This window comes from Otolemur garnettii, unplaced genomic scaffold (assembly GCF_000181295.1).
Source record: "Otolemur garnettii isolate 467f Iridium unplaced genomic scaffold, OtoGar3 scaffold00209, whole genome shotgun sequence".
NCBI classification, from domain to species: domain Eukaryota; kingdom Metazoa; phylum Chordata; class Mammalia; order Primates; family Galagidae; genus Otolemur; species Otolemur garnettii.
In genome coordinates this window covers 1517678-1529213 of record NW_003852604.1, presented here as the reverse complement: position 1 = coordinate 1529213, position 11536 = coordinate 1517678, and the positions used below count along the sequence as shown (strand labels likewise).

The following is an 11536-nucleotide window of genomic DNA, read 5'->3' as shown; positions in this document are numbered from 1 at the left end:
CCTCTCAGACCTGTGGAAACTGGTGGCAATCAACTGAAGAAATATAAAATTAGAAGTGACAGTAAAAAAGACAAGAGACATAGAGCAGAATTAAAAGTGGGAGTTCAGGGGTCCATTGCCCATTGTGGGATTCCGGCAATGGCTGAGAGTGTTTGCCCCACTCTGATTTTTGTTTCTTTCCAAGAAACATTCTATAAAAAATTAGACATTTGCCCAGAGTTGTCCTCCAAAGCTGGCTAAGACTATATATTTGTTTACTCTAAACAAACATTTGCTGAGAGAGAGGTTAACTATCATAAGTCTTTTTTAAAGTTAGTAACAGGTCAATTTCTATTTTAATTTAAATTTCTGAATTGCTTTGAACTTAGTGCATATCAAGCTATTTGAGAACTAGATCCCAGTATGTCCCTTAACCTGCTACAATTAATGAGAAACCTCATAATTCAATAAAGTGTACATGTATAAATGCCTGTTATGGTGTGCGAGATGAGACCACCAGACAAATTGAATAAGCCAATAGGAGTCTTTTATTAAGAGTGGCCAGCCTGACTGCCCTCTTAAGTCAGAGGAGCAACAGTGACCAGCTTGGAGAGTTTGTATAGGGTAACTTATACAGACTAAAAAACAATACAACTGGTATGTACAGAAGCAAATTTATGCCACTTACAGTTAATAACAATTACTGGTCAACTAGTTCAGCAAGAAAAATATTTTTTAGAACAATGGCATCTATCAAGCAGGTGCCTAAACAATTATCTTTCTATGGTCTGTTGGCTATTTCAGAACTTTGGAAATGTAATGGTCAATTCATTAGAAAGAAACAGTATGAGTTATTGGTGATAGATGTAGGCTAGTATGTATTTGTAGTCTTAATAGTGGGGTTCCAAAATATCTATAAAATATTATTATATTTATCTCAAGAGGATATTTATTTGTTAGAATTATAGTGCTGTTAAATTTTAATTACAGCCCCCCAAAATTACTGTGGGTTTTTACCCAAAATAAAAATATAATTCTACAGTAAAAAAAAAAAAAGAACAATGGCATCTGCAGGACCCTAATTTGCTGGTGGCACCAAGGAGGCCTCATCCTGTTTCTCTAATCTTTGCCCCATTACTTCATCCTTCTTACTTTTACTTTCCCCAGTGCTGGGAAAGGGGTGAGGGGGTATCAATGCTGGTAGGCTGAGTTTCTCTTTTGCCCACCATCTCATGCCTATAATACAAAAGTATGTAAGGGAAGCAGCTCTAATGATAGAATCAAATCCTTGCTTGTATTATCTGTCAGCAACCAAAGAGATATGGTCCACTCCAGGGGAATATAAATGCATTTGTATGTGTCTGTGTGTGTGAGGGAGAATCTATTTAAAAGATCATCGTTTGTAGATATGCATTATTTTATAATATATTCCTTAAAAATGCACACATTTCAGATAAATTCATTCAACTTACTCATTCCCTGGCAGATTTCATTACTCCTTTCTTTAACTTTGAATGAGAAAATATTGGCACCCTTTTCTATGTAGAACATATGGTTTTTTTTAATTCACTAGAACTAAATTAATGATATATCTAACCCTGGTCTTTACTTTAAAAAAAAAAAAAAGGCTTCATATCAACTAATCTAAAACAAAAGTCACTTGTCTCAGGAGACTACTTACCTTCATCAGGTTAAGCTAAGATTTAGTTTATGATGAGTGGCTACTTTTAAAAATTCTCCAGGCTAAAAGGTTTTCTTCAATCTACAGAACTGATATAGAATTTTGTGATTTAAATTTCTCTTTTTTCCTTGTTTAAGTGGACCCCAAACATTTTGAAAAGCTCTTGGTGATTCCCAAAGGTCCTCTACTGACGCATGTCTATGGTGAGATAAGATGGTCCTCTTAGTTTCTCAACATTCATTAAAAAAGAAAAAGCCCACAGCATTCCTATTCTTTGGGAGCATATTAAATACATATATTTTCCCTTAATATAAATCTAGATATTTGTGTACCAGGGAGTTCTAATGGAGGTATAACCTAGAACTCACTATTACAGGAGAGCTAGGTGAGAAACTGTCCATTATTCTTCCAGATATTAAATACTGAATACAACTTATTTCAGGTATCCACTCCTGTTGATTCAACTAATAATAGCTGCCTTACCATGTTCTAATCATTTTGAGTTCAGCAGAATAAAAATAATTTTGATTCATTAGGCTATGGCAATAAGAATAACATTTCCATGTATTTTCAGATTTAGTCATGGATAATATTATAGTGTAAATACATTTTGACAGGCTCCAGGAACAAATGTGTTAAAAAGAACCTCTATATTTTGCACCAAATATACTGAATTTCTATATCAAACTTCCACTCATGGCTAAAACAGCATAAATTCAAATAGACTCAGTCAGCTGAGGGAGATTTTATTTTCTTTCTCTTTCTCCCTGATCTAACATCAGTTATTCCTTTGGGGTCAGGACAGTAGGAGGGAAAGACACTGATATAGTCCTTGGTCATCATCTACTCATAATTTAAAACATTAAAGTATATGCCATCTTTTTGATCTTTTCACTGACATATTTCATGCTAGAATCTGCTGAAGCTTCATCTTCACAACTGTCATGAGGTCGATGCTAACATCCATTAATGGATTCCCCAATCCTCAAACATATTATATTCATAGGTTTGCCCTCATCCCTTCTCAGCCTCTCTGCTTTCTTTCACTCTTCTCTCCATCATCTGTCTAATATGGCAAGGTAGGAACCAAGGCAGAACTCAGGAGAAGGGAGCTCGCCTCTTACTCATTACACTATAGCCTCCACTGACTGGTGGGAATATGTTTAAGCTCTCTCTCCAAACGGTGATGCCCAATTGTCCACTAAAAAGCTTTAAACATGGCTCAGCGCCTGTGGCTCAAGCGGCTAAGGCGCCAGCCACATACACCTAAGGTGGCGGGTTCGAATCCCCAGCCCGGGCCCGCCAAACAACAATGATGGCTGCAACCAAAAAATGGCCAGGCGTTGTGGTGGGCGCCTGTAGTCCCAGCTACTTGGGAGGCTGAGGCAGGAGACTCGCTTGAGCTCAGGAGTTGGAGGTTGCTGTGAGCGTGATGCCATGGCACTCTACCCGGGGGGGATAGCTTGAGGCTCTGTCTCAAAAAAAAAAAAAAAGCTTTAAACATATCTATAACATTTGAAACAGCATTGCCATTCTGGATGGGTATTTTAAGAAAAGATCAGGTGCCCATGCAAGGGTTCCTATGCAAATCTATTCAATAAATAATTATTTAAGTGAAAAGTTGAAAACAGCAGTAATAGCCATCAGTTGGCAAAGGAATACATGAACCATGATACATTTATATAATAGAATTTGTCCATTTACTAAAAATAATTTAAAATTGATTTTTATGTGCACAAACAGAAATCAGCCCACAAAATGTTTGGTGGGAAAAAAAGCAAGTGTTGGTACTTATATTTTTGTGAAATTGTAGGTTTCTATGTGTAGAAACAGAAGAGTATATGGAAAAAGATAATAATTCTACATTAAAGAATAACATTTTTTTTTTTAGACAGAGTCTCACTTTGTCATCCTAGGGAGAGTGCCTTGGTGTCATACCTCACAGCAACCTCAAACTCTTGGGCTCAAGGGATCTCTTATCTCAGCCTCCCGTGATTAATTTTATTTGTTTGAATTTTATTATATGCATGTATAATTTATATTTGATGGGGAGAAAACGTTCTTTGATGAAAAGAAAAAAATACTTCATAAAGATCATCTAACCCGGATTCTCTATTTCACTCTTTTCCGTAGTAGAATGTCACCATTGTAAGGAAGTAATCTTTGTCCAGCTCTAACAGGGCACTTTGTCCCCCTTTCCTCATAAGCTGACCTTCTCCCTTTCTTGAAATCCTGTAGGTTTATGGGACTGTCTTCCACATAAGACAGGGAAACCCATTCAAGCTAAAGGTCCTGGTGGACAAGTGGCCTGATTTTAATACACTGGTTGTCCGCCCTCAGGAGCAGGTAAGATGTGTGAATGTGAATATTCTTTTATGTTCATATTGGCTTTAGGCTGCTTTTACCAGTATTTTCTATGATGAGTTCTTGGTGTTGGAGATTCAAGAATGAAATCCCAGACTGTGTGAGTCAGCAACAGGACAAAATTTATTTCACAGAGAAGTACATAGAGAGAAGGACAACAAAGCCTTCTGCCACAGAGGGGGAAATTCTCAAAAGGAGACCTTTTGTCAGTGAGTTCATATACCACTTGCAAGCAGGGAGATCTTAGGAGTAAAAACCACACTTTGTGCGGATTTGGCAGATAAAAACTGTCCCTGTCATGTTGATTAGCAAATGAATGAGGTCCTCATAGTTCCTGCCTCAGTGTATTAGCAGGGTATTAGCTTTCCACTCCAGGAGGGGCCATCCAAATGAAATCCTGCTTGTGATCAGAGAATGTGGTTTGGAAAAAGAAAAAGTGTGTTTGCTCAGGCTGAGAAAATGGGGGTCTCTGTCCAGAATGGGGTAATCCTGTATCATGACCATGTACTTGTCAATATGGTAGAGCTAGGAAATAAATCATAGTGATGGTCAACAAGTCCCTGTCTTCAAAAAAGCTTAGAGTCTAGAGGAAAAGATAGACTAACAGATAAATCACAGCTCAGTATGAAGTATGCAATAACAACAGACAGAGAAATAACCCAAGTGACACCTGATTAAATGACAGAAGTAGAATTGGGAAAATACCAAATAAAGTTAAAGACATTTCTTGATGGAAATCTCATCTCATCCAGATTTTGTAAGTAAATATATTTTTGTCAGAATGAAAAGGAAAAGGGGGACATTCCAACCAGATAAAATAGGCATGGTGAAAATATGGAGGTATGAAACAGGACAATGAATCACAGTGACTATAAATAGCAAAATAATAATGGTAGATTTTCCATTTTGAGGAAAGACTAAAGAGTTAGTGAAACTGAATATTCAATATATTCAAGGTAAAAATTTAATGTAAGCTTATTTTGAAAAATCAGAAAAAACACAAATACTATACCTTTAATGGCAAATAAAATGATTAAAATTTAAACAATACATGTTTACCATTTTTGTGGTAAGAAGGTAAAATGTATTCTTTGGCAATTTTCATGAATATAATATATTGTTATTAACTACAGTCACCATGCTATGCCATATTCCTCTTTAACTCTTCCTGTCTAACTGAAACCTTGTATACCTTACCTTACCAACTTACCATCTCAACTCTCCTACCCTCTCCACCACCCAGCCCCTGGTAACTACCATACTACTCTGTATTTCTGAGTTCAACTTCTTTTATACTTCATATAAGTGACAACATGTGGCAATTGTCTTCCTGTGTCCTCCTGTGTCTGTGTGGACTCAGTATAATGTCCTCCAGGTTCTTAGAATGGGCATACGTTGAATTGCTCAATTTAGCCATTTCATAATTTATACATATTTCAATACAATATGTTGTACATAATAAATGTATGTATGCTTTTATTCATTAATTAAAGATACAGTAATTAATAAACTTCATAGAAAATGAATAAATTTACATTAAAAAAAAAAACCTGAACTGAAAGAAAACCACTTTTCTTTCAAACATGACCATGAACAACCAAAGGGGTCACTGGTATTGTTGCTGTACTGTAAGTACATTTTTCTGCAACATGTTCCCATTGTTTTTTTTAATTTTAGTGATATTTTCTTCTGCCTTCTTCCTCCAATTAATTGCATCATTTTAAAAATAATGTAGGGATAATTTTGTGAATATGTGGCATTTTTTTTTGTGGAATTACAATATGTTTAACCATAGTATTTTTGACAGAGACATTTCCAATTGATTTTCATCTTCTTTGGAATTATTACATATAGACGAGGTTTTCATCAGGAACTATCTGTATCAAACTCAGTATTGTCATGTTCACACTTTTTGTGCCTCATAGTGAGCTGTAGTAAAATTTATTCTTTCAGGGTGACACCTGTGACTCAGTGAGTAGGGTGCCAGCTCCATATACTGAGGGTGGCGGGTTCAAATCTGGCCCCAGCCAAACTGCAACAAAAAAAACAGCTGAACGTTGTGGCAGGCGCCTGTAGTCCCAGCTACTTGGGAGGCTGAGGCAAGAGAATCACCTATGCCCAGGAGTTGTAGGTTGCTGTGAGCTGTGATGCCATAGCACTCTACCAAGGGCAAGAAAGTGAGACTCTGTCTCTAAAAAAAAAAAAATTATTCTTTCAACAAAAGCTTTCCCTTGCTAATTGTTGTTCTCTTCCTCCTATTAAAGATGAGGAAGGTATAGAGGAATGCTTTCTAAATAATTAATTGTGTATTTGACTTGAAATGTTAATGCAATATATTCATAAAAAACAGTTCTGTTCTAGAATTTTCTGCCATATATTGAATGCTTGAATCTCTGATGTCTATCTCATAATTTAAATGATCCAGATATAAACTGTAATACATCAATAAAATACTAATATTTTCTTACCTAAAAATATCACACTATAATGAAATTCTAAAAAATCAGCATTACAATCATGTAAATAAGGGATGTGTTTTATTCTCCTTTTCCCAATGGTAATAGGATATGATAGATGACCTTGACCACTATACCAATACTTACCAAATCTACTCCAAAGATCCCCAAAACTGCCAAGAATTCCTTGGTTCACCAGAAGTTGTCAATTGGAAGCAGCATTTACAAATTCAAAGTAAGTAAGAGAAATAGGTTCTGTACGGACTCACTTCTGTGTCCTGAGCATGTGAGTCTTCATCTGAGTATGTCTCCTTCTTCCAAGCCCCAGAACCCCAGCCTGGTGTCTAATTGTTGACACAGCTATAAGTTTACCTATAAAAGGGGAAACAAAGCAAACCTTAAAGCTTACAAGGAATGGGCTTCATATAGGAAACCATAGTATAATTCCTGGGCACCTAGAAGGCTTAGGGAGATTGGATACCAGAGTAGAGCCTGACCTTCCTGGGCTCAGAGTGATAGCTCATGTGCCACAGAACAACACTCAGGTCTCCAAGGACAGCTGCCATGGTCCAGCCCACTGGAGTCAGACTCCCTAGGACAACATCTGCCTATCATTTCCTATGTGATCCTAGTCAAGTGACTTACTCTGTCTGAGATCATGTTCTTTATACATAAAAATGAGGATAATGGTGCATCAAATACAGTACACTGAGAAGATCAAATGAAATTGTGGATAGGAAGAACTTGGCCTAAACCAGGATGTGTCTGTTTACATTGGCTGCACAGCAAACCTCCTAATTCTGTGAATGAACAATTCGTACTGTGCTTTGCATGTCAGTCTTCTGCCTGTCTCATCCTGTTTTGCCTACAGAGCTGTAATCAGGTGATTGGTGGACTTAGGCTGGTTGCTCTGCCTCACTCACTGGCTTGGATGATGGTTCCGGTTGTCAGTAGTGCCAACTGGTGACTGTGGTGAGAGCATGAGAGGAACACACATTCCAGCAGGCTGATCTAGGCCTATTTTTATGGTGTTGGTCTTAAGATAACCAGGAGCAAAAAGAAAAGGAAAGTCTCAAGGTGTAAGCTTAAAATGCTCTTACCCATGGAGAAAGCAAGTCAAATGCCCAAGGTCAAATGAAGTGCAGGAAGGGACCATCTCAAGGAATGGACACTAAAGACATGACCATGAATGAATTCATCTCTGGACATGTTTTCACATAAGTACAACAGGAAATAACTACACACATCTTTACTACGTAACTCAGGTCACACAGGGGCAGCACCAAGCCTAGAACTAAGGGTTTATGAATCTAAATTAAGACACTTCCTAGTCCATTGGACAGCTTCTCCCATGAATATATCCCATGACATCTCTCCTTGTGAACCCCCCCTAGGTTCACAGCCCAGCTTGAATGACATAATAGAAAATCTTGCCGCCACTGAATCTTTCAAACTCAGACGAACACAATGTGTTCTCTATGCAACATCTGAGACAGCCAAGAAACCGGCTCCTTCCCTGATGGATACACAGACTTTATCACCCAGTGGTGGCAAGCCCAAGCCCACGTGAGTTGGATAAAAGTCACTCCACTGCACTCACACCTCCCACTACAGAAATAGCTTCCAGCTTCTCTCCTTGTGTTTACTCTGGCCTTTCTGCAATCAATGTTCTACAAAGCAGTAAGAACAATCTTTTTTAAAATTATAACTCAGACTCTTCTTCCCTGCTTAAAAGACTCCACTATTTCCCTTCTCATCTGAAACAAATCAGCTCTCTGGCTACCACTTGCACCTTTCCTGCCCTTCCTGCTCACTTCCCCCAACAACACCGGCCTTCATTCCATTCCTCCATCATCACAAGCTTGTTCTTAATCCAAGACTTTGCATTTGTTATTTTCTGTCCACTCTGAAGACGATAGAGGTAAGGAAAATATAAACTTCCATGCTCATGGATGTTGTTTTCTTTTTGGACTCCCCATAGCAACCAAGAGATGTTTAAACTCTCGTCCCTGGATGTTACACATGCTGCCTTGGTGAATAAGTTTTGGTCTTTTGGAGGCAATGAGAAAAGCCAGAGATTTATTGAGCGCTGTATCCAGGCCTTCCCCAGCTCCTGTCTGCTGGGGCCCAAGGGGACCCCCGTGTCCTGGAGCCTAATGGACCAGACTGGAGAGATGCAGATGGCAGGCACCTTGCCAGAGTACCGGCACCATGGCCTCATCACCTATGTTGTCTATGTCCAGGGGCAGACAATGGACAGGCTCGGCTTTCCCATCTATGCTCATGTGGACAATAACAACAAAGCTATGCAAAAAATGAGTCACAATCTGCATCATATCCCCATCCCTGGAGGCTGGAACCAGTGGAACTGTGTGCCTCTGTGAACACAGCCTGAACATGCAACCGTGTCGTGTAGATCTGGGCATATAATTGGAGGAGTGGACGATGGATGAAAGTAAGAATAAATGGCTATCAATGGGAAAGAAGTGGGCACGATGTGAACTCTTTGAAGCACTGCGATGGTCCACAGCATTGCAGAATCCCTGCACCTTACAGTTCTCAGTGAGGAGCAAGGCCACACTTACAGCATTTCTGTGACATCCCTCACTCAGCTACAGATTGCCCCCAGTTTCTTCTCCTGGAATACCTAGTGTGTGGGCTGGGGGATCCTTGCCAATTTGGAGTGGGACTTGGGAAGGAAGGGGTAATATTTTCTGGGCAGTATTATTTATTCTTTTTTCTTGGCCTCTCCCTTACTCATAAACAGGTGGTCTTTTCCTCATTAGGACTTCAGAAATTATCCTCTCCTATGATTACCTGAGGCTTTATTTCCAGGATTGGTCAACCTTAGCACAATGACCCTATGAACTGGGTAATTCTTTGCAGTGGGAAATGTCCTGTGCACTATAGAATGGTAGCACGATTCCTGGTCTCTACCCACTAGATGCCAGTAGCATTCTCGGTCCCAATTGTGACAAGTAAAAATATCTCCAAATATTGGAGACAAAATTCCCCTCTGGTTGAGAACCATTCTTTTAGAGTAGTGGTTCTTAATCTTGAACATTTGTAAGAATAACATGGCAGGCTTATTAAGATAGATTATTGGGCCTCACATCTAAGTTCTCTGATTTAATAGATATTTAATAGAACCTCAGAACTTACATTTCTGGGTAATCCTGATATTGCTGGTCAAGGGGATATACTTTGAGAACCACTTATTTCTATTAGAGAAATAATAGAACATTTCCTATTTGCTAAAACCATAAATAAAAATTTATAGCCCACTCCCCTTGGGCATATTGTTTTACTTTTGTAGTTAGGATGTATATGTGTGCTCTAATTGAATCGCTATGTTATTTCATATACAATTCTTAAAGCCTTTATAAATTTACCATTTAAATGGTGACAAAATATTTCATCATAGTATAATTTTGTGGGCATTCCCCGTGGGGCAGGCAGAGTTCCCCATGGACCCTCCAACTCAGGGTAAAGCAAACAGATGGGCCATTCCTGCACTCCTCATCAAGAAGAAAGGAGCCTGGAGGCTTCCTAGTCAGGGGAATGTCTACAAAATATCTCCCTGTGTGAGAGAATCAGCAGTACAGACAGCCTGAAATCTTCAATTAGCATTTTACATTAGGGAAGCTCAGATGTTTGCCTGAAGGGATGACACTTGCTTTCCTCCTTCTCTTCTCTCTGTGTATGTTATCTGGCCACTTCAGATGTTCCATTACCCTATATCCCTGTTTATTCTACCATTGTCCATTATTTGAAATTCCTGGCAGCCATAAGCTCCTTTTTCTCATTTTTTAACCTTGACTGCCATGTATTCTTGCATGTATACATTGAGGTTTCAGCACAGTAAAAGACCCCTGGTAAGACTGAAGGGACTCCACCATCTTGAGCTGCCAGCAGACATGAAGGACTGTGTATACCTCCTCAAGCTCTTAGGCTTTATGCTTTAAAGTAAAAGTCTCTCATTTTTTTCCAACACCATCTTCCTTACTGGCCACTGTTTCAGGTTGGGGTCCTCAAGAACGCCAACATAATTTACCTAACTTTTTCTTTGTTGGTAAATGCTGAGGTTTATTTTCTTTCATTTGTTCCTCTTTCTTTTTTTCTTTCCCTTCTTCTTTCATCCTTTCTTCCTTCTTTCTCTATTTTATTAAATGTATTCTTTTTGAGGAACATTCTTAGGTCTAGAAATTGCAAAAGTAAAGGGGAACTTCAGTCTCATACTACTTGATTTCTGTTTCCAGAGTTCCGTTTCTCCCTGCTCAAGCACAAAAATCAAAAATATATATGTCCAGTTATTTCCAATATTAATTTATTGCTTGCTATGTGCCAGGCAGTGTTCTATGCACTGGAACATATCACTGAACAAAAGAAATATTTCTATGATATTTACATTCCGTAATCATGTCAAGAGGTATTATCATATTATAATCATAAAGATTGACAATTATCTGGTGGAAAATGCCAACTCTTCCTCTTAAAAGCTGCATATATTTTGGGTAAGTCATTAAGTCTCCATGTTTTAGTTTTCTTCAGCTGTGAAATGGTATCCACCCTATAGGATTGCTGTGAGGATAAAGAACTTAAGGATTTTTAACCAGTTTGATGGAAGTGTTTTGGATTGTGTATGAAAACACCACACTGTACCCCAGAAGTGCATTAATGTACATAGTTACCATTCAATAAAAAAGAAAAAAAAAGAACTTAAGGATTCAGTAGATATCAGACATTATGTTTATAATTAAACACCAGGAAGGCACAATGATTACTTGTGTAAGTGAGGTTGGAAATGCTTACCAGGCTGAACTCAAGTAATATTGTTTCCAGAATATGGATCAAAAATCAGGTCCAATATGATTTGGTACCAATACCCGGGATGCCAAACTCTGCTTTCACTACATCCTCATAACTTCTCACCATTTCTGCTAGTTGAACACCAGAGATGTTTTATTGATAAAAGAAAATATACTTTCATCTACTGAGTGTGTGCAGTGTTGAATCTAACAATTACAGTGGTCAACAGTCACCTGGGTTGTTTAGA

General features: G+C 38.4%; 1 protein-coding gene and 1 pseudogene across 1 annotated transcript in view; both read left to right on the top strand.

The window, feature by feature from the left end:
• GLYAT (glycine-N-acyltransferase) overlaps window positions 1–9078 on the top strand; it is a 52228-nt gene extending 43150 nt beyond the window's left edge. The window contains exons 3-6 of the mRNA XM_023507828.1: window positions 3899–4006; window positions 6589–6715; window positions 7875–8046; window positions 8462–9078. Of these exons, the coding sequence (XP_023363596.1) occupies window positions 3899–4006; window positions 6589–6715; window positions 7875–8046; window positions 8462–8864 (810 nt within the window). The 3' untranslated portion in view covers window positions 8865–9078. The remainder of the gene's footprint in view (window positions 1–3898; window positions 4007–6588; window positions 6716–7874; window positions 8047–8461) is intronic.
• On the top strand, window positions 723–826 carry LOC111722004 (annotated as a pseudogene).
• Window positions 9079–11536: the final 2458 nt, after the last annotated feature.